This window comes from Coprinopsis cinerea, assembly GCF_000182895.1.
Source record: "Coprinopsis cinerea okayama7#130 chromosome 7 map unlocalized cont3.7, whole genome shotgun sequence".
Classification (NCBI taxonomy): domain Eukaryota; kingdom Fungi; phylum Basidiomycota; class Agaricomycetes; order Agaricales; family Psathyrellaceae; genus Coprinopsis; species Coprinopsis cinerea.
The window spans coordinates 214,027-238,544 of record NW_003307538.1 but is presented as its reverse complement, the minus strand read 5'-3'; the positions used below and the strand labels follow the sequence as shown (position 1 = coordinate 238,544).

The 24,518-nt window shown below is 47.5% G+C and overlaps 13 protein-coding genes across 13 annotated transcripts; 7 read left to right on the top strand and 6 right to left on the bottom strand.

Annotated features, from left to right (window-relative positions):
- Window positions 1–234: 234 nt before the first annotated feature.
- On the bottom strand, window positions 235–1,685 carry CC1G_09771 (other/FunK1 protein kinase; the record flags this gene model as incomplete). Its single annotated transcript, XM_001840668.1, has 2 exons — window positions 235–871; window positions 937–1,685. 2 exons carry the CDS (start codon window positions 1,683–1,685, stop codon window positions 235–237), a joined length of 1,386 nt encoding a protein of 461 aa, XP_001840720.1.
- A 1,262-nt stretch (window positions 1,686–2,947) lies between these two features.
- Window positions 2,948–3,868, top strand: CC1G_09773 (hypothetical protein; the record flags this gene model as incomplete). The annotated part of the gene is made up of 1 exon (XM_001840670.1): window positions 2,948–3,868. The coding sequence occupies one exon, from the start codon at window positions 2,948–2,950 to the stop codon at window positions 3,866–3,868; it is 921 nt and encodes a 306-aa protein (XP_001840722.1).
- Window positions 3,869–4,851: 983 nt separating this feature from the next.
- CC1G_14756 (hypothetical protein) lies at window positions 4,852–6,293 on the bottom strand (the record flags this gene model as incomplete). The annotated part of the gene is made up of 5 exons (XM_002910732.1): window positions 4,852–4,859; window positions 4,917–5,852; window positions 5,908–5,938; window positions 6,100–6,167; window positions 6,263–6,293. 5 exons carry the CDS (start codon window positions 6,291–6,293, stop codon window positions 4,852–4,854), a joined length of 1,074 nt encoding a protein of 357 aa, XP_002910778.1.
- Window positions 6,294–6,721: 428 nt separating this feature from the next.
- On the top strand, window positions 6,722–8,220 carry CC1G_09774 (hypothetical protein; the record flags this gene model as incomplete). The annotated part of the gene is made up of 2 exons (XM_001840671.2): window positions 6,722–7,652; window positions 7,709–8,220. 2 exons carry the CDS (start codon window positions 6,722–6,724, stop codon window positions 8,218–8,220), a joined length of 1,443 nt encoding a protein of 480 aa, XP_001840723.2.
- Window positions 8,221–8,498: 278 nt separating this feature from the next.
- CC1G_09775 (hypothetical protein) lies at window positions 8,499–8,954 on the top strand (the record flags this gene model as incomplete). The annotated part of the gene is made up of 2 exons (XM_001840672.2): window positions 8,499–8,601; window positions 8,869–8,954. 2 exons carry the CDS (start codon window positions 8,499–8,501, stop codon window positions 8,952–8,954), a joined length of 189 nt encoding a protein of 62 aa, XP_001840724.2.
- A 252-nt stretch (window positions 8,955–9,206) lies between these two features.
- CC1G_09776 (hypothetical protein) lies at window positions 9,207–10,136 on the bottom strand (the record flags this gene model as incomplete). The annotated part of the gene is made up of 5 exons (XM_001840673.2): window positions 9,207–9,418; window positions 9,480–9,605; window positions 9,665–9,856; window positions 9,959–10,010; window positions 10,122–10,136. The coding sequence occupies 5 exons, from the start codon at window positions 10,134–10,136 to the stop codon at window positions 9,207–9,209; spliced, it is 597 nt and encodes a 198-aa protein (XP_001840725.2).
- Window positions 10,137–10,691: 555 nt separating this feature from the next.
- On the top strand, window positions 10,692–11,749 carry CC1G_09777 (hypothetical protein; the record flags this gene model as incomplete). Its single annotated transcript, XM_001840674.2, has 5 exons — window positions 10,692–11,123; window positions 11,180–11,201; window positions 11,416–11,460; window positions 11,533–11,661; window positions 11,730–11,749. 5 exons carry the CDS (start codon window positions 10,692–10,694, stop codon window positions 11,747–11,749), a joined length of 648 nt encoding a protein of 215 aa, XP_001840726.2.
- A 232-nt stretch (window positions 11,750–11,981) lies between these two features.
- CC1G_09778 (hypothetical protein) lies at window positions 11,982–13,145 on the bottom strand (the record flags this gene model as incomplete). The annotated part of the gene is made up of 3 exons (XM_001840675.1): window positions 11,982–11,992; window positions 12,060–13,013; window positions 13,088–13,145. 3 exons carry the CDS (start codon window positions 13,143–13,145, stop codon window positions 11,982–11,984), a joined length of 1,023 nt encoding a protein of 340 aa, XP_001840727.1.
- A 566-nt stretch (window positions 13,146–13,711) lies between these two features.
- Window positions 13,712–14,214, bottom strand: CC1G_09779 (hypothetical protein; the record flags this gene model as incomplete). Its single annotated transcript, XM_001840676.1, has 2 exons — window positions 13,712–13,995; window positions 14,049–14,214. 2 exons carry the CDS (start codon window positions 14,212–14,214, stop codon window positions 13,712–13,714), a joined length of 450 nt encoding a protein of 149 aa, XP_001840728.1.
- A 1,537-nt stretch (window positions 14,215–15,751) lies between these two features.
- CC1G_09780 (hypothetical protein) lies at window positions 15,752–16,910 on the bottom strand (the record flags this gene model as incomplete). Its single annotated transcript, XM_001840677.2, has 5 exons — window positions 15,752–15,901; window positions 15,961–16,114; window positions 16,167–16,535; window positions 16,588–16,748; window positions 16,803–16,910. The coding sequence occupies 5 exons, from the start codon at window positions 16,908–16,910 to the stop codon at window positions 15,752–15,754; spliced, it is 942 nt and encodes a 313-aa protein (XP_001840729.2).
- A 117-nt stretch (window positions 16,911–17,027) lies between these two features.
- On the top strand, window positions 17,028–18,551 carry CC1G_10344 (hypothetical protein; the record flags this gene model as incomplete). Its single annotated transcript, XM_001840678.2, has 6 exons — window positions 17,028–17,159; window positions 17,507–17,611; window positions 17,647–17,955; window positions 18,014–18,156; window positions 18,429–18,457; window positions 18,499–18,551. 6 exons carry the CDS (start codon window positions 17,028–17,030, stop codon window positions 18,549–18,551), a joined length of 771 nt encoding a protein of 256 aa, XP_001840730.2.
- A 1,706-nt stretch (window positions 18,552–20,257) lies between these two features.
- Window positions 20,258–21,052, top strand: CC1G_10345 (hypothetical protein; the record flags this gene model as incomplete). The annotated part of the gene is made up of 4 exons (XM_001840679.2): window positions 20,258–20,284; window positions 20,654–20,811; window positions 20,885–20,904; window positions 21,027–21,052. 4 exons carry the CDS (start codon window positions 20,258–20,260, stop codon window positions 21,050–21,052), a joined length of 231 nt encoding a protein of 76 aa, XP_001840731.2.
- Window positions 21,053–21,519: 467 nt separating this feature from the next.
- CC1G_10346 (hypothetical protein) lies at window positions 21,520–24,314 on the top strand (the record flags this gene model as incomplete). Its single annotated transcript, XM_001840680.2, has 12 exons — window positions 21,520–21,572; window positions 21,633–21,657; window positions 21,713–21,762; window positions 21,817–21,915; window positions 21,971–22,348; window positions 22,399–22,515; window positions 22,741–22,775; window positions 22,926–23,217; window positions 23,272–23,388; window positions 23,441–23,820; window positions 23,871–24,023; window positions 24,079–24,314. 12 exons carry the CDS (start codon window positions 21,520–21,522, stop codon window positions 24,312–24,314), a joined length of 1,935 nt encoding a protein of 644 aa, XP_001840732.2.
- Window positions 24,315–24,518: the final 204 nt, after the last annotated feature.

Here is a 24,518-nt window from a genome sequence, read left to right as displayed (position 1 = left end):
TGCTCGGCGTGGCTTCATTGAAATGGACAGTTTCAATGGCTACCGGATGGAAGTATAGGTGTACTTGTGTACGTGTAAGAGCAATTTGATATTATTTCGGGCGACCTCTATGATACATATCTATAACTACGGACTACTTTCGAATTAAAATAATGACTTTCACCTTTCCGCTTTGGACTAGTCGCCTCACCTTCCCGTAACGTCACCATATATCCCATATTCCTCATCTTCTTGCTAATACCGCGCCAGGATATATTGGGCCTCTTCTGCCGGTAATTCGCGACGAAATTTAATGAGATTCCTGAATCGTTGATGGGTTTCGTTTGGGTTTTCTCGTCCTCGAAAGTCGGAAGTGGAGATTTCGGGTGCCGTTGCTTGGGGATTCCCTCGCGGATCCGGCTCAGCCCACCAGTCCTCCACTACTGTGGCGTTCCTGTCCTCATCCTGGGCCAACCAGCGAACAAGACCTCGTCCAGCCACGCCGGGTTCGATACTCACCGGAGTGTCGGACAGGAGCGGAAGCATGCGTTGGTTAAAGGGGATTTCTCGTCTGGCGTTATCTTTCTCTTTCTGCGAGATGATGATGTAGCCTTGACGAATAGGATTAGAGACGATGTTTTCGTCTTTCCAGAAGATGTACTCGTCGAAGCCGGCTGCTTTTAAGGTTCTTGCGGTATTGTTTTGAGGCGTCAGGCTGAGGATTACACTGACGAAATCGATCGCGTTTTCGAGGTTTCCTTGGACGTTGAGTGGGGTCTCTGGTGTAAGCAACACGCCACTGCGGTCGAAGTGGAAAAGTCGGTAGTGGCCACTGTGGCTTAGGGTGAGGAGGCGGAAGAAAGTACGGTTAGGCTGAGTGTAGAAGATGTATCTGTGTGGAATATATATCTCGTCAGTTTATTCTAGGTCTAATTAAAGGGTAGACAGACTACTCACCGTGCAAAAGGCTCGAGAAGCTCGGTTTGCATGAATAGGGGAGGGGAGGCCAGGTTTTCGAGAACTTCGCAGAAATAGAACGAACGCTCGTAGCTTGGAGTGAAATGATATGCGGTGTCTGCACTACGGAAGCAGGGGCCAGTTCCTGTCACGCAGATGTTCGGGATGGGATAGGAGTCCTTTCCGAAGAATCCTTCGTCATGTCGCCTTTTGTCTTGTGCCCCGACATCAGAAACGCGCATTGACGCTTTATTTAACCTGATTTCGACCGCTTCTTTATCGATGTGGTGCTCAAACGACGTAATCCAGGCCGTCCGATACCCGCTATCCTTTCGGTCCAATTGGAAGTGTCTCAAGATATCGGAGATGATGGTATGGAAGGCAGAAACGTATTCTTGGCGCGTCCTCGCGTCTTCCAGGATTGGCCAGACACATCTGTTACTGTCCCAAAGTTCTGTGTATGCCAGGTACTCGTAGACGTCAGCCATGTCAACAGGGCACTCAAGGAGTGCGTTTACGAATCCAGGATCCCTCTCCCATGCTTCGTGCATCGGTCTCATCGGGTAGAGGCCCAGACCTTTAGGCTGAACAAATTGGAGGGGCGAAATTTCGTCTGTAAAATGCATAGTCGCGAGTTCACTAGTGTCTGGCGACGATGCTACGCGATTTCGACGCGTTCTGGTGGGTGTGATTGGGTTCATGTTTGGGGCATTACGAGCCGCACTTCGGAGGGATCGACGGGATACCATGGTGGTTGCGTGTTTAGACTTAGATATTTCGTGGCCACATGTAATTAAGGTCTTATATACCTTTTTCTCTGGTGTGGCTTTTGGTCACACTCATGCTCGTTGGGGACAATGGGTAACTGGACGGTTTCCACGTGACAGGGGCATTGTCCTTTCTTTGGCTTAGAACTGCTTCGAGAGGTTAAACATTAAAATAGATGTCATGTCCCCCTACGTGACAATGGAAGTGCGTATTGACCATTGATACCCCATTGGTACGCGTTGCGATGGCAGAAATGGACCCCCCTAATCTTAACTTTATGACGCGACCGCGTTGTTTGTTGCCTATTTGCAGTTTGATCCCCGATCAAAACACAGCCAAGACAATTTTCAAGTTCTTCCAGGACGATCCCTCAAACGACCTTTTCCACCTGTTTGCCATGGTGACTACACGCACAGGCAGAGCCACAGCTCCCGACAATCATCCCCATGCTGTCTTCCACAACCATGAATTGATTGAACAAATCATCGGATGGACTGCCCTTTGGGACGCTCCTCTCGGGATGGGGTTTTTCGGCGAGACAAAGGATGACCAGAGGACACTGTTGAACAAAGCAGATCTACTTTCTCTCGCTCTGGTTTGCAAGGCTTTTGAAGAACCTGCGCTAAACCTTATCTGGCGGAGTATCAATTCTATTGGGCCGTTGTTGGAGATGGTTCCTACTGTGCATGTGGTCCACAATCCATCGTCAAAGTGCAACTATGTGAGTCCTGTTATTTCAAAAATTAAAATAAACCAGGTATTGAACACCGTCATTTCAAGTATCTACTGGGCGATGATGTGGCGCCCGATGCTTGGGTCCGATTCTCCAAGTATAATACGCGTGTCCGGCACTTCACGCTTTCGTATGGGCGGCACCGCGACGTTTTAATACCGCAAATTATACGCAAGTTGATAGAGCGATTCCCGCCCACATTGCCCTTCTTTCCTCGCCTTCGATCTATCACCGTTCTGAACGAATCAACAGTAGCGCAACATTCATTCCAGCTACTTTTGGCGAGCAGAATAACCGACGTCTGTATCGAGCCCGGACTGCCAACTGGATGGAACTACGGGGCGCTGCTGGACTTGGCGGATTCCTCGACTTCACTGGCGGACTTGAGTATTGCATTCCGGCGAACGGAACTGCGGAACCTTGTATCAATCTCCGACAAGTTCACGTTCAAGTCGCCTGCCTTCAAGAGGTTGAGCGTTTCGGTCCTGACTCCTCTCGGAATTCGAAACCATGACCGACACGATCGTCTTCCGCGCGGACTCTCCTATTACAACCATCACTCCAATCCTACTCTGCTTGGATAGTTCGGCCACTGAAGACCAGATATCTCGCATAGTATCGCCATTCCTGCGAACAGGCAAAACATCCCTTGTTTTCAAGGGACTTTTCGAGGAGCGCAACATTCGACCCTTTTCTCTCGAGGAGCGGATTCCACTGCATGCCATCTCCCGCGGCTGCACCTCCATCGATATCGACTTTCGTCAAAAACAAGTCAGAAGTTTAATGTACCGCTTCATGAAGTGGAATATCGACTTCATAACAAATGCGACGAATATGCGCCAACTCACAGTCCGACTTCCTACCACTTGGCGATACCACCTATCTCCTGAAGACGTCCTTGCGCTAGCAAAGCTCCCGTTACTCCAGGAATTGACGCTCGAAGGGTGTATATCTCCGTTTGAAGATTTCGACAGTCTGGATGGGTTTGTAGAACAGTTGGAGCGTGCTTTCAGCTCGAAAGCTGTCCCACTACGGGTGTGTCGATTGCCGCGGATTGCTTCTACGGCCCCTGGCGCAGACGAACCCGCACCTCAGCTCGGCTTTTGGGCCTTAACTGTGCTGGCCGAATGTCTCTCTGATACTGAAATTATACGGATCTCCATCGATAGCGACTTCTCCACCCCACTCGAAGGCTTCCCTCTCACTTGTATACCTTCCAAGTCAGCTACGCGCCGGTTGGAAGTGGAGGATCTGAGAGGAAAGGTCATGGAGGGGAGGATGTATCGGAAGCTCGCGATTTATCTGAATCGACAGTTTCCGAATTTGGAGGTGATGGAGGTGTGTGGGGAGACCAGGGCGGATGTGAAGGAGTCTTGGATGGCAGTGGAGGAAATTTGGAGGGACTACAAGCGCTGTGGGATACTTCAGTAGGAAGCTTGGTGTCAGGCATCTTCTAAAATTACGCTCCCTCCGTCGCTCCACGCCCGGCCTTATAGACGCATGTACAAAATGACTGCCTTTACGAGTCCGTTAGGAGTCGTTCTTATGCGGTTCGAAAAGTGAGACTTCATTTGAGCCTTCATTTACGCCTGACAGCCTGGCTTCTTTTCATTTTAGGTGTTCATTTGATCTTTGATTGCCTTTTGATTGATTTCATTTGGTTAGTTTAGGCCATTTACTGGACAGTGAGCCTTCATTTGGACGCGCGGCTTCGTGATTTCAGTGCCTTTAGGTGGTCTTTCCCTTTGATCTTTTGATTGCTTTTGATTGCTTTTAATTTTCCTGCGCAGTGAGACTTCATTTCCACCCACGGCTTCGTGGTTTTGGTACCTTTCCACTTGCTTTCAATTGATGATTTGTTCTTTTGATTGCTCTGATTGCCTTCATTTGTCGCGTTGTTATTAGGCTTTTTTCCTGGGCGGTGAGGATTCATTTCGCCCCGCCGTTTTCTCTTTCGATCCCTCATTTCTCGATTATATTGATTGCTTATCGTGTTTCGCGGGGATAATCACGTGTTTTGCTGTGTCGTTGCTCGTTGAATGGGTCTTATTCCTGTCCTCCTTTCTTTCCTGGATCCGTTTGACGTCGTGTTGATGTCTTCCTTTTCCTCTCCCTTTCCCCGAGTAACAAAAACTGGTGGTGAGGGAGTGGTTGGCCACCTCGGGGTAACCTGGGATGGATGTGCATAGCCTATGTTCTTTTTCACCCGCATTGACCCTGCTACCACGTTCCATGGTTCATGCCGTGGCCGTCCTCCCGAACCGTGTGTATGCATCCTGACGTTGTCAATCGGTCCCCGGAATCCTTGGTGGCTTCGATGGAAATCTCATTCATGCTCCATGTACATCATTAACCCTCCTTCCTTGGGGTTTCGATGGGATGGAGTGGATACAAGGATAGTATGTTTATATTTACTAGAAAACTGTGGCACAATCACGTTTGCTCTGTGACATTAACTTCATGGGTCGAAGGTACTCACGGATTAATTGGCCTTGGCCGCCTCGGATAAGCCCTAGGATTACGCATTCCCTCCCATCACATCCTTTCCGAGCCGCCAAATTCCACTGAATGAAAGGGATGTCGACCCCCCCACCTTTCCGTTCGGAAAAGCTCAGCGTGATCACTCCCTCGTCGGCTGTAGTGCGATTCGTTTGGGGGCAGTAGCTCCATTCCTTGCAGGTATGTCGTCGTGCTGCTTTCCATCGTTTAGATACCTCTTTATCCCTTAGACTCCATACCATGGCTAATCCACAAGACGAGTATTTATCCCATATTTTCTGCATATGCGGTTGCAGTTTTCTTTCCGTTCCTTCGGTGATGCCTGTGCTGTTGAGCACGCTGATTCTTTTGCAGGTTAGCGTGCCGTATATGGACACTACCCCCTGGTGAGTGATGGCGTTCATGAGTGCGGTGGAGTGGAAGGCGAGAATGGCGGTCCACGGCTCGTGCGTCGTTTCCATGACATTGATTTGCTTGCCCGTCTCGGAGTTTATCATGTACGTGCTTGATAACACGCCTTTGGCCGCCAGGATGTACCTGGAATGTACAATGCCTCTGGTGCTGCCTGTACCAGGGGTACATTCCCGGTACGCCGTGTCCCGTACAATGTCTTGGATGAGAGCATCTTTGCTGTGAATGGATACGTATATGTCGAGATTGCTTGGTTCGACGCATCCGGGCACCACCACTGCGAGAGCAGCAGAGCCTGAAATCAGTGCCGAACGCGTCTTAAGCATTCCAAGAGTGTCGGTGACGTCGAGGTTGAAGCGAGAAAGTGTTGATGATACTCGTCTACGCAGTTCTAGTTCCGTTTCATTCCTGTGTTTGTTGACTTGCTGGAGGTTGTATAGCTGATTTATGTCCATATGCGACGTGGTCTCTAGTCTGATTTCGGGAGGCAGCTCGGTCCACTTGACTAGATAGCATTTGTGTATCAGCGTTGACTGTTCCCTTTTTTAATGATCACGTACAGTGCTGGTTTCCTTTACAGCGCCCTTCCATCTATCGGTTGCACTTTCAAAGTCAACTGCTTTTCGTTTTGGCCTTGATTCGACATTGATGCTCCAAGGTCCGGCAGATTTATATATGTGTATCCTGCGTGCGATTTTTTTCGTCTGTTTTATAGTGTTAGGTCGAGTTTCTGAGCCTCTGCGTGTACCCACATAAAAGGTTCGAGAGGCGTTTCGGATGTGCGTTCCGAATGCTTGCTGGTCGTTCCTACTTTGTGCCCCTGCAGAATTTCCGTTCCCTCGTTAATAATAATTATTTTTGCTCTTCTGTATATGATTCCCTAATAGTGATGGCATTTTTTTGCCTGAAACAGACCCCTGCCTCCCTGCGGGATTGCCGTCGACATCGCAGGCGAGGATTGATTGCCATGTGAGGGGCGGATTATTGTCTAATCCCGCTGTTACTTAGTCATCTGTTCCGCGACATGGAACTCTCCAAAGTGCGAGTATTCCTTGCACCCCGTGCTTCTTGTGGTTGCGTGGATTGCATTTCCCTTCTTTCATACCCGATTCCGACTGTCCGCAAAGTCGAGTTCTCCGTCCGACGGTGTCGTTGACTTGAGCTCGTTTCTTCTTTGCATCTCACGATGCATTCGCTATGAAAAAAAAAAACCCATCTCCTTTAGATTGAAATCGTTTGCTGAGTTATATAATGAAAAGATCTTCGCTGCTCGTTCGTCCTCTGTGGAAAAGCAAGGTGCGGAGTTTTATGGTCGCTGTTTATAAGGATGACATTTTCCCCTTTGCCTTTAGCCTTGTTCCCCACGACTCGATCATGACATCTACTCAGACGTCTTCCCTCGCTCTTGACCGACCTCCTCAATCTTTTCCTGTCTTCTCTCCTGGACCCGCGACTCTCTACCGTCCTTCATCGAAGAGGAGGTCGATTCCCCCGGATGTATGGCTTTCCGTCATTCGCTCGATGTTTGAAGCGGCGGATTTCGCCTCATTGGCAAGTTTCGCCACCACGACCAAAACCAATGCCGCCCTTTCGCAGCCTTTCCTCTTTAGGGACATCGTTATACGTCGAACCAATAATCGAAACCGCAAACGGGCCGATATCGAAGCACGCAAATCGACATTGCTCAGTTTGCTCAATATTCGACCTTTACTCGTTACTTATATCCGTTCCATCTCGATCTATTCGTCCTGTCGGGACACTTGGTGGATTACCAACACTTCTATGATGGCCTTAACCTCTCATATATTCACGCGCGGCACGGTAACAAGTATTACGATCGCCGGTTATGGTCCCAAGGGCCTCGATGGTCGCCTATTACACTCTTCTATTCTCGCTTCTCTACCCCCAACAATCGTGTCGGTCACTTTATCCAACATTCATTTCTTGTCTCCTCGCACGTTTTACGCGTTATCGACCGTCACCGAACTTCGCTTCACTAGCGTATTTTGCCACGCTGTTGGCTGCCGAACCGTCGGTCGGCTCCTGCAAGCCAATCCTCCCCCTCCCTTTGGCCTTCGACCATCCATTCAATACTTGGAGTATTCACGACAAACGGATGCCGCGGAGACCTATTACGGTAGTCCATGCGAGGTGATAGGGCAATACGTACAACTCGGTGGTTTGGTGGAGGCCAGATTTCGCACCGACCATGCAGATGACTACGACATGCTGTTCCCAACATTACAGCAAGCGGCTCGAAGCTTGCGTACCTTAACTGTGGACGTGACAGGCGTTACCATCAACAGTGAGTTTGTGCTTTGATTGACCCTCAACCAAGACTCAACACTGTCTATTTGTTAGGATACTTCCGTCGATACCCTTGTTCCGCCCAGTTTCCCGCGCTGCACGAACTCACGGACCTTGTCCTTGTTGTCACGTATTCAGGTGACCATCCCATTCGAGAGCATCCTTGGCAGGGCTTGGTTTTTACGCTGGATTCGTTGGCAACACCGAGGTTGAGTCGGTTGACGGTCCGTATCATCTATAAGGGCTACTGGAAGGTAGATTTCATGTACTTCCTTGCTGCCCTGGACGATTGGCAGGCTTTGGATAGTGCCCTTCGGGCACGCCTCAAAATTTTCCCAAACCTCGTCCTCGCGCTGGAATTCGAAAACTTCAAGCGTTCCGATAATATGCTTTGGGGTCAAGGGGAGCACGCGCAGGCTTCCTTCATTCAGCAGGCCCTTCTTGATGCAAGACAGGTCGGACCGTTGCAATACGGGATCTTGACTTCGTCCCAGATTGCACGCATGCTCCCTGCTCTTTTTACCCTGCCAAACATTCAATCGCGCATTACATTTTCGTGGACCTAATAGTTGCGGATTACCTCCCAGATCTACTACGTGACCACATATATTAGAGGAGAGAAGTATTATTCTGCTGCTTCTTATCTGTTCGGATATCGATTGTTTATTTATTATGACTTCTGTTCTTGGCACTTCAAGCTACTAAATATTGCTCTCTGAAGATCTCCCTTGTAAATCGATTCGATCGCTTCCCCCTAGAGGCTGTTTGCTATTTAAGCGGCAGATGAGTTGTTAGCAAGTATCATTGCAAGTCCCTTCCCATACCTTCTTTACCCCGTCCTGACATGAGCTCCAATGCGTTGTCAACGAACGATAACAACGTTGAAATCGGGGCTCCTCCAATAATGCCGTCTCAGTTTCTGCCTCAACCTGTTCAGTCTCAGATTGGTACGTCGACTTGACTTTATCTTCCTATCCGGAGTTGTATCATGACTTTACTTATAGCACAGACCTCCCTACTGGCGGAGATTGCTGAATTGAGGTCTATCATTGCGCACTTATGCGATGAGTTGGAAAAGGCGGAAAAAGGTACTTTCCGACTCTCTTGGATCTCCTTCTTCTTTCTGCCTTTCTACTTGTTATTCCTCTTGATCTTTTCGTCCATATTTCCTTGCAGGAATGATTATTCTGATTCATCTCTCACATAGATTGCAGGACACTGTATGATTTATTGGCGATTGCTGTTCATCTTTTTCGTCAAGTCGAGGAGGCTGCCTTGGAAGAGCGAGATCCGAACCTAGATGAAAATTTATCGAATCACTGGATACTGGCGGGCGTGGTTCTTTCCCTTTACAAGGATAAATACAGGTCAATCTATGAGAGAGACGGGATGTCTTTACAAGCTTTGTATGGTCGAGTATTGGACGGAGTGAATGCCGAAAGTGGGTCCAATAATTAGAATTCGTATCGTGTTCGATAGTAATATATCTTATTTGTGCCGCGTGCTATTAAGTTCACCCTCCCGTAAACCATACTCCTCGATCATATCCTTGCTAATAGGTGGTTCCATGTCCCATAACCCCTTGGTATGTCCATCCTACGTAAATCCTGTCGTCGTCTGTTTCTTCTCGCAGAATGGCTTGCAATTCGGACACTGTTTCGTGCGGCGGCTTTGCGGCGTTGCATGCTGAATATTTCACTATTTCGGTCACTCGTGCCAGTTCTCCCCTTAGCATTGCAATTTCACGTTCTTTGGCTTCGTATCCTATGTAGTAGTTGAAAGCTTTTTGGTTAGGGACTGGATCTGAAATAAGTTGGACGCGCACCTGCTGCAGAAATGAATATCAAATGATCAAGCAGCATGAAATGTTTTGCTGTAACCCTGTCCCTTCTTGTGGCAGCAAACCGTAGGCGTACGTTCTCTTCAAGATGTTTTCTAAACCTTTCCAATTCTAAGAGTCCGAAGTACGTTAATAGCGATGTCAAAAACAACGCTGAAATATGAGCTTACCGCTCTTGAGACTAATTGCCACGTTCCCCTCTCGCCGTGCCTTCTCCTCAGCGTCCAACCTTCGGCGATTGAATTTGTTCATGGTCCTCGATGCGAAGCTTCGCGAACACTGCAACTTATCCATCATGGTAACGATAGCCATTTCGTCGATGTGAGAACAGCGAGTGCTCGAAAGTACACAAGCTTTACAGCCTATATAAATATCGTCAATTCCTTTTTTTTTGGCCATTCTACGGATGGGTCTTACCTATTACATTCATCAATACTTCACAACGCCGTGATGTCGCTTCGCACCTTGCGCACGACCCAAATGGTCCTCCATTTCTAAAGCGCCTTCTGAACACTGCTGTAATCCATTGCCAGAACAAAAGATTAGGTCGGAGATGGTTAAAGTCTGCTCCTTCAATGGGTACTCTGGATGCCATTGACAGACTTGAAGCGAACAAGGAGAGCTGACCTGAACATTTTGCATGGTATTTAAAGGATCACTTGCTATGGGTCGAGTAGTTCGTGGAAGTTGTCGGACCGGTAATCCCTTAAATGTATACCGGATGCACGGGTCCGTGTCCCGTCTTCCTTCGAAACCGACAATAGCCGACAATGCCACGCATGCGTTGAGTTTGTCCTCGAATTCATTGGCGCCCAAGCACAAGCTGATTTTAGAATTACGTCATTGGCCGTGGTAGCTGATTGGCGCAGCACACAATTTGATACGTCATACATATGCAAATCGGGTCTCGCGGCCGGTGTCCGTTATTCCCACGGTTGATTTCCATTTTTCTTCCGTCCTTACCTTTCGTGATAGCTGCTAGCTAGGGGTTGTCGATCTACTGCTGAAAACTGCGCAGGTCTGCTTTTTATATCCTTGTCTATCAATGTTATAACATTGTATTGATTAATGGTCCGTGCTCCTATCTGCGAGGTATAAAATCTGTCCAATGATCAAAGTCGCCGGTTACAAGGGTGCTCATGTCGCTGCTCCGAGGTATGCTTTCTGTCCTCCTTCAGTTGGCGTTGTGTATCGATAATGCGTCCATCCCGTCCTCTAGTTCCCTACTCGTTCTTAACGGAAGACCTCCAATACGAAATCCTGGGGCATTTGAACGCAGCAGATTTGAAGGCCATGACGGCGGCTGGATGTCATCTTGCCTCCAAGGAGCTTCTCCGACGATTCACCTCCATCTTGGTTCAGTTTTACTTGGACCCAGATGGGTTTCGTGCATGTATGAAGACTTGTGGTGTCGTGGTATCGGGCTCAACCGCTCTTGCCATCCTGCTGCCCCGTTCCCGCGCCTTTCATCCCAACGACATCGACATCTACGTCAATTCCGAGGGTCTATCCGGCCTCTTGCATTACCTTCACACAAATACCCCTTATACTCAAGAAACTATCCTTACTCGTGCACGCCGCTCGGACGACGACTACAGCATTTTCGTACGAGGGACTGCCATTTCGTCAGTTCGTCTTTTAGAAGACACTGATTCGGGCAAATCCCTGAACGTTATCGAGGCTAGTACAACATCGCCGCTTTCTACGGTATGGGGTTTCCACAGTACCCTTGTAATGAATGTCGTGCTTCATTCCGGGGTCGGTTCTGCCTATCCTTCCCATGTTTTGGAAGGGGTGGGTATAGTCAATTGTGTACGTGGAAACTTGATCCGGAGGCCTGCCTTGCTTCGAGCTTTAGACAAATACCGTCGACGCGGGTTTCGTCTTTACTCGAATCTTGTTGAATTGTTCACTTCCAAAGACCCTGCGTTACTAGAGAATCCTGCGCTGTCATGGCATCTTTGCGGTACGTGGGCGTATTGCCCCCAAACCGTGCGGGATTCACTAGATCCTGGTATGCTCTGGGTCCCCTTCCCAGAATATAACACGGATGACCTGTTGGAAGATGTTCCTTCCGTCGCATGGAAGTTGGCCCACGACGGGTTGTGTTCCCGAACCCAGCTTGCGTGTCCAGGCTGGTTGGAAGATGTGGATGGGCGTCGCTCTGGTGAGTTCGTGTTTCTTCGCACCTAATTATAGTTGATCGACTAAATCATATCTTATACCCAATTCAAGGCATCGTGACCGGATTTTAAATTACATCCTCTGCTACATTTCCATTGATCGCACTCATTCCACGCTTACTTTCAATACCAATCGATCGTGAACCAATTCTAGCTCATACCACCTTTCTGAGTCTACCTATTGTCTTGGTGTTCGTAAGTCAAATCACATACATTTCTGCGGAACAGATCAAGAAAAGTCTAATTCTATCAGGTTATACGTGGATGTTTGAGAGATAATCTAATTCGTCGTACGTCTTCCAATTTATAACAGCCCTAGTGCAAGAATGATATTAAAACCAATTAGTTGCTCCTTTTCGAGGCGAGAATGGCAAGGACTCACAAATGCTTTGACCTTCCGACGTGTGTACCCAGCCGAGTTTCATTCCGAAATTGGTTTTGCACCTGCCTTCGGTGGCTAGAGACCAATGAACCATTGTGACGTCTATATCCTTGTCTCTCCATTCAGGAAAGACGAGACACGCAACGCCTGGGTCGTTGATGCTACGGCTAGTCTTTGGACAATACTCCCATACCCCGCAAACGTGGTTTCTGATGTCGGACCACGATTTTCGAACGTCTTCTCTTCCTCGGTAGTTCCATATCATCTTTATCCCTCTTTCCTTGTACTTCTGTCTGCTCTCCTCTATTTTTGGTGTTAGTTGTTTATTCCTCCCTTCGTTGAAACTGGTACTGTTGAACAGGCCGATCTTCCTGCAGGTGAGGTTGCCATAAGTGCATACAACACCCCAGTAGGTGATGAAGTTCATCAACACGGTGTTGTGGAACGCGAATATCGTGGATATAGGGCAAACGCTGGTCTCGATAATGTTAACCTTTTTGCCGTTCTCGCGATGAGTAAGGTTGTAACTCTTGGCGATTCCGTTGCGTTCGCGTTTGTATTCCTTGCCGTCCTTCAAATTTGGAAGATGATCGTATTTGCTTTCCCCGATTAAAGCTTCGACAAAAGATCGGGCTTGTTCTGTCTTCACGTATATGTCGACATCATTGGGCGTGAAGTTGTTGTCGAGGACAGCTGCAAGAGCGCAAGATCCGGATATGATAGCGTCATGCTGTTGCATCAGCCGCATCGTAACCTCTATGTCCAGGTCGAATAACAAGAAGATATGGGTAATTCGGCGATACATTTCCTTCGGAGGTGAGGCTTCTGTTCGCGGATAATCTGCTGCTGATGTCTCTTGAAGGCCCATAGCAGCCTCCAACTTGAGCAACTGATTGATATCCATGTGGGTTAATATCTCCTCCTTCAGTTCTAGAGGTAAAGCCGTCCAACCGACTGGATCGTTTTGTCGTCAGTATATCTAATTCCTCTTTTCCTCAATATAACGAGGGTAGCCGAATCAAACTTACATTGGCGCTCATCAGAATTGCTTTTGCTCTTGCTCTTCTTTTCCTTGTTTCTAGGCATAGTGATCGCCGGTTTAGACGTATACGCAGGGTAAAGAGACCTAAACGTCGAATGGGTAAAGTTCTTTCTCGATCTCTGAGACTCTTATAGGTGGTGGTGTTATTTGGTCGCTGTTGATTAGCCGGTACGTGCGCATTGCCATAACGTACAACAGTTTGGTCAGTCCTTTCTCCCCATCGTGCTGCGTTCTGAAAACCCTGAGAGAATCCTCGTTTGCCGTTTCATCTTTCCTTTCCTTGGTAATTGATTTCCTTGTCTCTCGCCTTTTCGTTTTTACAAGAGTTTACGTCGAAATCCGCTCCGATCCGAGTTGCGGTCGTCGATCAGCTTACGTGGTCGCGTTTTCTCGGATGTGGGTCCCGGACTCCCAAAGATCTGCTTTCTACATCCGCTTACTGGCCTCGTGCGCTATTGTGGGAGTGGGGAAAGGGGTTTCTTCCCTTGATTAGTCAGAGTCGTTAACTGCTTCAATTCGAATATGCGATTAACAATGAATGCCATTTCAAGCGAGGGGAAGGTACAGGAATGCACTACAATACTTCGAATGGAACCTGAAATTTTTTCGTCTATGCATCTGATTCCAACATCTTGTTCAAGATATTCGTTGCCACTTGGATTGCTTCGTCTTCATGAGCAATGAGTGCAAAGAGTTCCCCCAACCTTTCCGTTATGGATACAACGATTTGGTTCAACCTTTCAGTGGCGGGGTCGTCCGTCGGTCGATTTGTTCTTCTATACACTTGTGCGATAGTAAACCAGCGTCTGAACCAAACCCTTCCCTCGATGATTCGCTCTAAGGCATTCCTTTCATCTGCATCTTTAGCGGCTACCAGCTCGATGGCAATCTCGTCTGTGCGACGATCAGAATGTATGGTCGAATAAGTGCATAGGAACTATTCTTACCAACATCGCCTGGTAATAAACAAGCGGCAGCCCTCCTCATGTCCGCATCTGGAGCGTTTTCCCTTATCTCTTTCAATTTCGCTTCCATCAATGCCGGTCCGTTGTCCCCGTCTGGGGAGGGTGTGCTGAGTACCACCCAAAGAGCGATAGCTGCTGACGTTGGCATGATGTGCCGGAAGATGTGGTATGGAAGCCTATTAGGAGGAAGTGACATGGAGCCTGTAGATGGGAAATTGCGGGTAGTCGATGTATCTCCTGCTTTTTAAATGTATTCGGGGCGAGGTTCAACTCGTCGGATTTATTGTCAATTTGAATTATGTCGTCGACATCGTCTTTGAACCTTCCTGCGTGTGGCTGTTTCTCGTTGAAGCTATTGGACACCTGCATCCGCTACGCGTGTAGTGTACTTGCTGTTCATTCCCGCCTGCACTTCTCGCCTTATTGGAGCTGTCGAACGTCTTTCACCCTCCACCTGGAAGTTCCAGAAACTGATTAAGCTTGTGCATATAGCCCGTTCATCTTTTCTTCGTCGGTGTCGGATGTCAGCGTCTATTAGCGGGTAATAGTCAATTTAAATACCGACTACATTAATTCCGCCCTTCCGCTGTCCAGCAACTGCGCGTTGGACGACGTAACGTCCACCAATCATGGTCAGAAAGAGAGATGTAAAGGTGGTCGAAGTCTCCTTATGCCCTTTGAGTTCGTGGTCTCCGAGAATTGCCATTTCCACGAAATAGTTGACCGATCAAGGAAACACCACGGAGTATGTGCAGCACTCTGACCCTGCTTTCACCTCATTCCGCTCTTGGCTCTTCTTCTTCTTATTAACTTTAGGTATGCTTCTCCTTTGCATCCTCCTTCTACATAGTCCTTTCCAAGCACTGTCTCCCTTCGTTTCCACCTCTCTTTAATTCCCGCTTTAGTCAGCATTTTGGTCCCGCCTTCGTGCGTTTTCGTTTGTGCAGGTGTTGCTTCTCTAACTGCCTTTCCTCCCGTCCAGACTCTTCCCTTGGAATCTGTTAACATGCATGTCTTCCTGTGATTCACCTTTGATACAATTTTCACTTTGCTCCAGTTGGGTTCGAGATAGCCGCCGTTCGAGAGGGAAAATCTCGAAGCATCGTAATGCCATTTACCCACAACGCTCAAGGAAGAGTCAGTAGTGGTATTGTTATTGGCGCTCGATTCTACCGTTCTCGTTTCATAATCTCGTCGAATCCATCCATGCTCAACGGGCATCCCACATGTATGCTATTGCGACTAGCCTGAAATTCATTTTCTTTCGTTGCCTGCTTTGGTCGTTTCCGTCAACGCCCAAAGACTCTGCGCAGCATGTCGCTACTGGTCTTCGAATTTTCCACTCTTTTCCTGATCCTGTCGTTTTCATCTATCCTGAAAATTCACTGCGCGTGGCATTATCGCTCCTGTTCACCTCTTCCGCTCTCATTTCTCAATACCGTCGATTCTATCCAGGCTTCTCCCTCGAATCCTCTCTCTGCCTTCTCTTTCCGACCATTCTCGACCTTCCCTATTATTTCCACCCTCCCACACCCCACCACCATTTTTATTTTGGTTTAGATCGTCATTTAGGTCCCGTCTTCCCGTTCTACCCTTCACTTCGATGTCTATTGGCCTTTGTATCGTAGTTACTTGTATAATTCCTGGACTAAGTAGCTAGACTATAACTCCTTCTTCAACCGCTTTCATCCATCCACGTTCATCCTTTGGAGCTTGTTAATGGGAGCATCTTCCTGCGGTTCGTCTTCAATATCTTTCCCAATTCTTCGTTTCAACCGCATTCGATTCACCAGAGCAATGCGAGGCATTGATGCGGAGCTTCGCCGTATGGCTTCCTGCGGGTGGCTCTATGTCAAGCTCATAATAATGATAATAAAAAGGAAAAAATAATCACAAGGGTGAAGGATGTGTCCATGATGGTAATGCAACGTAAAACGGCGTTCATCTTCCATTTTTGACCCCTAATCGGAACGAGCATGAAGGTAACCTGGATTTCAACGAGGTCCCCTTCTCTGATCTTGACTGGGCTAACGTCCCTACATTGGAGACTGAACCGCATGTCAGGATCCGTCCTTGACCATTAACGACAAGCTTGCCTACCTTACTCCCGCATCTGAGGTTTCTACTTTCTCCAGGTAGCATACCACATTATCTTCGCCATAAAAATATTGATCTCCCGCGACTTCCGCGAGGGTGCCATTCGGATCTATAGTTGATCCAAGAATATGCGCCTGTCCTTGAGGGTCGTCCGTTCGGGATGTGAAGTATCTATTTGACGCTGCCATGGTACCTCCTCCTGGGTTGACCGTTACGATTTCAGAAGGGATGAGAGTACCCTGCTTAACGCATCTACTGAAAAGCGAATGGATTTCCGATATGTTTTCTATCGCACGGAGAAAGGAAGGGGTGTTGAACCCTTCGATTGTCACCCCTTGTCGAAGGTACCTTGCCTTGGCTTTGATGTTCGCCCTGCAGAATATACCATGAACACGAAGCTTTCCTCTTTTCCCTACATACGTACCTTATATTCGTGTCGAAAGGAGGCAAATCCTTCTTGCTCAGTGCACCCTGGACATGCCATACGACCTCGTTGGTAGACATATCCTCATCTACCTTCTCCACGATTCTCCAGGTCTTGTCGTTTTCGAAATACGACATCGTCATTTCGGTGCGTAAGCGTTTCTAATGAGGGAGACTATCAGTGCTTAGTTTAGCCGTAAGGTTTACCGGCCATACTGGATCGAAATCCCCTAGTTGGAGACCCACTAGACGATGCTCTGTTCTCTCCATAGCGATTTTTTCCAATTCTACAGCAGCAGATGAAGCCGGATAGTGAACATTCATCGCTTGGGGATGATACTCGATTCGTATCAAGCTGTGCGATTGAGCTTTTCAGTGCTGATTTTCAAGTTTGGTGCCATTTGGTTCCCGGCAGTAAATATATCATGGTCGTCGTTCGATATGTACAGGCCTGTCCGTTCTACATTGGGTGAAAACGAGATAAGTTTGGGAACATGGTTAATTGAACGAAGGCGAGGCACGCAACAAACGCGGGCTGCCGGCCCGAATGCGGAATACCTTGAGATTCACAGTGTAAGTTCTTCTTACACGATTCCTTCTGTTCTCTCTATCTCCTCTCCGGGAACGTGTTTCAAATCTGGATAAGGTTGTGACCATGTTGAACGCGATCTACGTCTGGTATCACATATTACATGACACGGTGATTACTTACTATGAATGCGATTCCCTTGTTGGTTCCACCTCGTCCGTTTTCTACGACACGTCTCGTGCAAAATGTACTTCTTCGGTTTAATCCCTTCTTGTGTTCATATCGCTTTACGTGTTCGTGTGGTCGTCTGGTGGGGGGGGGGGGGGGGGGGGGAGGTTCTCGTTCCCGAGACTATTATATTTAATTGAGAAAAGTACAATCATTTAAATAGGTCAGTGTATCCAGGACCCAATCTTCATCCTACCTGCTTTGCGCTACCAACATGGTTTCCCCTCCCTTCGACGCTGCATTCCAATTCGCTTCTCATGTTATTGCGGTTAGTATACCTTTGATTTAACATCGACAATCCAGCAAACTGATCTCGACTTATTTTCGTCGGCTACGGTTCCATGTTGCTCCTTGTTATCTCTTCGGAAGACCACCGGATGTCCTTTCGTGAATGCGGTGGCTTTCCCCATTGATAAGCAGATTCCGATGTTGGCGCCCGTCCCAATTGCCAGCACCAATCCTGCACGTATTGGTTTGGCAGGAATCAATATGACCAGTTATCTTGATCAAACGCCTGCACTTTCATCTTTGCTGAGCTTTAAATTGGGGGGCGATCTTTCAAACTCGATGCGTGGTCGAACGGGGTACATCTTCGAACTCCCAAAGGACACCGTACGTAATCGATCAGCTCGATTATTGTGAATGCTGATTAGACCTTCTTCGGAACTAGGAAGAACTCAATCCTATGGTGTCAAAAATGGCTCCTGGTTCCGGTGTCAAAGGCCACATGTTAATAGTTTTGGTCGACGATGACGGGTTTCAGGTAGATGCCACCCATGCTGACATCAGACCTATCTGTATCGGTGCTGCTCGGTACGTGTTCCCGACAAGCACTCACCGAAGTAGAGGGTCGTCTGATCGTTTTTACTTCATTTTTTCATCCTTAAGAGCGCTTTTGACCCGTCGTGCTGACGCGTTGGCGATGCTCGCTTTCGATAATCTCGATGTTCCCGTCACCTTTTTCACCAATTTTCAACATCTCCCCGAATACCGATTTCCCATCAATTTCGCTGAAGCGATGCCGACTGTAACTCCATTTTACTTTTTACTTGGTTGAATGGTTCTTGGTACTCTATCGTGCGAAGTCAATCCCGCTTTCTCGTTCCGGTTATCCGTGAGTTAAATATTTGTTCATTTTGCCCAAATGCTTTATAGATGCAATGCAACCCGGTTCTTTCGTCCTCATCTTGCTTTCCCATGTCCCGTGAACCGTTCCAAGTGCCCGAGCTCATCGAGCTTATTGCCAGCCTTTCCAATTGGTCGCGTCGGGATGTCGGTGCCTTTAGATTGTCGGGACGTGTCCCATCGATCGTTGGTCGCCGTTTTCTCTTTAAAAGCATCATTCTACACGGCCATTTCGACGCAATTGATGGGCACTTGCTGTTGTCAAGGATAGATGCATTGACCGCAATGGTGCACTATACACCGTCCTTGGCCCCTCTTATCAAACGCGTTTCCCTATCTTCCTGGGGAGCGGATGGAGGGTGGCTACGCTCTGATGCCATAAAGAACGCACTTTCTATCTTGTGCGAGGGGGGTGGAGCGACAGAGCTTTGCGTCGCTCGTTTGGGTGTCGAAGAGTCACTGGGATCCGCCGTTCGAGATTTGCTCCAGATCGCGGGAAGTAATCTCATTCGACTCAAGCTCGTACATATACTCGATGCACCCAAAGACATCTTGGAGGGCTGTGTCAATCTACAGGACCTGAGTGTAGATGGCCTTCGAATGGTGGACAAGGGTCACATACCAATCCGAAGCCCCTCATTAACTATCTTTCGCTACTCCCACTCCTCTGGAATCGGCCTTGCAAATGGCGACTGTTCTCCAGACCCTCTCCTTCACGCTATCAATTGGAATCAACTCCAACGACTAATCATTCGCACCTCTTGGTACCGTGACGTCTGGGCGCTCAATTATGTTACCATGATGGCGCACATGTCGCTGCATGAGCTAGAACTTGAAATATCCAGTTTCCACCGTACGTGGTCCCGCTATTGTGCATTCTATACCCTTCTCAAATAATCTTATCCCCCTTTCCTTCCTTTCCCGTCGTTTAGGCCACAACACTCGACCCCACCTCGATCCTATCTTCCCCAAATTAGGCGAACTTCGAACGGTCCGTATGGTCTTGGCCACTCATTACCATTTCATCAATTCCAGCGACTGTCCCCCTTCCGCTTTTGCGTTTTTTGTCGCTCTGTTGGATTGTCCTCGTCTTAAAACTGTTCACCTTGAATGTGTATTCGGCGCTTTACTTCGTCGAAGGTATATCTATAATTTGCGATGGGATATACTAGACAAAGAGTTGGTTCGATTAGGCAGATACGGGAGGGTTCGAGTGGAGCTTGATTTCGTTTACAACAGTAGTTTCAATGTTCCCAATTGGGACCCCATTCCTCATGAGGAAATACCTGTACTTGTAGATGGTAATTTCCTGATGAAGTATTTCCCATTAAGTACGGCTTCCGATTCCATCGACCTTGTTCTTGTTTGATCGGCCACTCGTTTTTATAGATATAGAAATTGCCTCCCAGTATATAATTTCATGTACCTGAATCTCGATACCTGTAAACCAATGGAGTTTGACCTGTATACGATCTAAATTCACTCGTATGAACATCCGCCTGTTAAAAACAACTATTTGCTACGGATGAAAGAATTCTTCTGCTTGTTTTTTATTTGCTATTCTTTGCTCGCATCTCTCTCACCACTGATGCCTGGCGTCTATGTGTTTCTGTAATTCCTATAAAGAGACAGGGGCCTGTACTTCATCATTGTCCTTTCTCTCCTCTGAACTGCCTGATTCCTCTGCTTCGGGCAGCTCGACCTGAAACGGTGCTACGACGAGCTACTAACCCAAGGCGTATCAAGCATGGAGTACGATTTCAGCCTGTCTCCTGTCGGCATCGCGATTATGGCCCTCACCGCCATGTACAATACGGTAAGCAAGTCTTCACTTCACCAAATGTACTTAGACCGATTCGTTCTCAATCGTGGTTTCCCCAAAGAATTACGCGACGACTAATCGCATTGGTGTACTATGGGCATCCGATACTGAATATCCAGCGCTGCTTCCTGTCGCATCTTCGGTGGCTAGTGAGCCTTCGACGAGTAGGGCACGCATGATACTTCATGTAGAGGTGTTGGACCCGGACTTATTAATAAGAACCGACCTCCCTTTGCGCTGGTTCTCCCTTCCTAACCCAAGCGTCAATGGGGCGGTCGGCGGGGCCGTGTTCTTCCGACCCTCTACCAAGGTGGATATCCTTATCGCCTTTAAGGGGTCGTAGTCTAACCCATTCGATTGTAGAATCCTTTAAATCCCTCCTTCTCGAAGATGCTTGGACCGGATATGTGCTCGTTGCTTGGTGCAAATGGCTCAGTGCTCGCGATGTTGTTCGACGCACAAGGCGTAGCGATCGATGCCACTGAAACAGACATTCCTGTTGTATGCAACGCGCTTTGCAGGTGCAGTTAACTTCTTTATACTACTTGGTATATTGTTATAACTGAACTTGACGCAGTGCCATGTTACTCACAGCAAGCGAACTTATCAAAGGAGTGGGTTTCACAAAGCTGGACGTACCATACAAATCTTAATAGATAATTCATTACACTTGATTGTTCCCTTACAATTTTCGCTACTCTAATCAGCAAACTTCCACCTTGATGTAATCTAATAGCCGATCTGGTTGACCCTGATGCATGACTTCTTCCCCGCGCCAAATTAGACGCGGAATCAATTTCGTGAGAGAATCACGATCAAAGTCCTGTGAGCTACACCACCAAGTCGCAAGTTCTTTCTTACACGATATTAAGCCGCTCGTGGTTTTAGTACGCCAATTAAATATATCGCTGTTGTACCTCATTTTTTGCTTGCAATACCTCATGAAAAATAAAAATCTGCATTGTCGACGATCGATTGCGACTTCCCGATCGCGATGCCCTATTTGCTCGTGTTAATTGTGCTCGCTCCGAACATCCGTGTTTCCTGAATCGCATTATACTATATTCGTTCTCCTTGAGGTCCTTTGGCAGATTCTCGATCGTAATACTTCAAATATTTATCTTACATTGGTACCAGGTCCGTGCATTCGTTTCGTAAGTATAAAAGGCAGAGATACGAAGATTCCTGAATCATTCTCTTTTCCCCCTTTCCTTTGTAAATAACCCTCCATGTCTTCTAACTCTCGTTCGTCTAGGCTTCGCCATGAACAAGCTGATAACAGGTCAGTTCGAGTCTAAGCAACTGCGCGCCTTTCTGATTCCGACTGTTTCATTACGCATAGCTCGAAAAGATCTGTAAAACATAATGTGAGAGTTCTCTCGTTCCTAAGTGGCGTTTTGTATCTAACCCAATGTGCTTCAGATGTCGGTCAAGATAGAATCCGACACTCCAATGCGAACTAGTGGTCGAGCGTCAGTGAATCCATTTCAAGCACTCTTGCATGGCATTGAATTCAAGTATTCCAGTCGAAAGCCTTCTTCAAAGGTTATGGAAATGCAGGGAATACCCGAAAACATCTTGTCTGACGAAGATGATGATATCTGTGTTAACGCTATGAAGTCAGAGTGAGTCCGTTCATTAACCACGAATGACCGGATTGCATAATCGTCCCTTTACTAGTCGTCATCTACCTTTGGATCACACCGATGAATCTACTTTACCTGTTCCATCTAAACGGTATGATACTCTGAAATTTTCCACCATTGCCTTTCCTTACTATCCATTCAGGCGTCATCAAAAGCTCGAATCCAACAGTTATCCTGCTAGCGTTAGGCGATCCACCACCCCTTACCCATCACCTGATGTGTCATCGGCGCGGAAGGGTCCTAGGGCGGTTGCCTCTGAGGAGGTCATATCCATACACGACAGTGACTCTGACGGATATATTCCCCATAAACGCGACAATGCCTTTGTGGATGATGAAGCTGTCGAATCAGCGAACCTCTGTTCCGATTTTGAAGAAGACCAGGATCGATATGAGAGCGATTTTATTGACGAGTGCGTTTGTACCCTGGACTGTCGACGTGCACTAACACAATCTTCGCAAGTGGACCAATTTCAACACCTACTTATCGACAGTTGCCAAATGAAGACGATTCCAGTTCCTTCAACAAACAACAACGCAAACGTCCTAAGCTCGGGTCGCCTTTCTTCTTGGAGGAGAGGTAAGTACCTGGTATCCCGTTTTCCTTGCACCTGCATCTGATATATACATATGTACATTCTATAAGTTCTTCCCCTTCACCAACCAAAAAACGAGCGATTACTCTTCAGGCTGCCAAAAGCACGCCAACTGGCTTTGGCCGTGGGGAACATCGACCGAATGACGAGAAGATGATCCGTACTTCCAAGTCTAGTCGACGATCCAGCAACTTACCTGCAAAAAACAGTTCCGACACGACGAGTCAGTATTCTTCTCCTAGCGGTAAGGCCTCAGTCTTCAAACCATTGCCTTTTGTCGACTTGCGGGACTCATGTCTGGAAGTAGGATTCACTTATCGTCGTTCACGCCCTCTGCCCCGAATTGCCGCGGCGTCATCATCGGCTAACACTCATTCGACCCATCCTCGTGCAGATACTTCAGTACTCGCCAAAGAGCCTTCAGAATCCGAGCGACTGGATACTAAGCCACAGCCTTCCCCTGCGTCCAAAGACAAGTCCGAATCACCTAGCGAACATTCCGCCTATTCCAACGAGCATCGAGAAGAACGTGCTCGCGCTTCCTCGAAGCCGGATCTTAACACGGAGGCAAGCGTCGAACATCCAAACGAAGGACGCGCGGATGAAGAATATGAAGACGAGGTCACAGTACCATTACCGAACGATGACTGGCTTCGTCCAACCTACAAGCATCTCCCCAAACTTAAGTACGATTTTCTTATACCTTCGTGTTTTACGCACGCTAACGAGTCTGTAAATAGATATGTTTTGCTCGAGAAGACATCCAAAAATCAGAAGGAGCGTGTCGACGATAGTTTGCTGTCACCGTCGATGATTAAAGCGTGTTTCGAAAATAATGGCCTAGACTATATTCAGAGGTGACTTATTTCTCCGGGTAGTCTCGTTTGTTATACTTATTGCAAAATGTAGTCGACTGTTCAAGATGTTAACAATGAAGCATTACAAGTTGTACGCCAACGCCTCCAGAATTGATCCGTCCATGATCAAGGCGTCCAGCAGTGGATCGAGCACTTTCTTTAATACGACGCCCAGCATGTATCGACCTGCCGAACGCTCCCTTTCCAACAACGTTTGCTTTGTTATGACAGGAATGGTCGCCTACTCTTACCTTACCGAAGAGGCCGTCAACATCAGTTCATACAAGACCACGGTTGATCATCGAATCGGCCTTTATCCTTTCGACGGGGAATTTCAGCGCGCCATGACTCTGTTCGGTAACTTGGCTGGTAAAGATTCGCTTGTGTACACCTTTCATGGAGGGGTGATCCCTTTTACGACTCGAGTTAAAGGTAAGCCTTATATCCTATGTCTCGAGCCTATTCTAATCTCTCACGAATAGTGGGGAACGAAGATCAAGGAAATATAATTGCGTCTCCAAAGAAAGCCGGTCTCTTTTCGAGTGGCATCCCTTCTCAATCTACCGGATGCAATCCATTGTTATCCAACATCAAGAGGCAGCATTACCCGATGCCGCTAGCCTTCGATGATAAAGGTAGACTCCTCGTTTTTTATGATATCTATTTTGACTTATCCATCGAAATTGACAGTGCCCATCTTCGACGCTCGTCGCAAAGACAACGTTTTCGACGATAGCGATTGGGATCGACTGCACCGATTCCCAATTTGGACGCACAACGAAGTCCCTCCTTATTGCTTGGTGACTGTCGGTTATACTGCCAATACCTACACCATTTCTTCCAATTATTCTACTAATACTAACTCGCCTTACTTGTCTCTTAATTTGCAATTCGTTATCGTACATGCTGACCCTATCACCGTCTAGCTATCATGGCTACCTTCCTTTCTTGAATCATAATGATTGCATATAGATGTCGCTTCAGCTGTACCCTCCTCCTTTCTCGAATTTACAGACCTGTCCAAATTGTTTCGACGAATCGTTATCTTAATATCCACTGTAATCCGATCTTGAACAATCTCGCGTAGCCACTGTAGTGTGACACGAATTCCCTACCTACGTATCTATCTA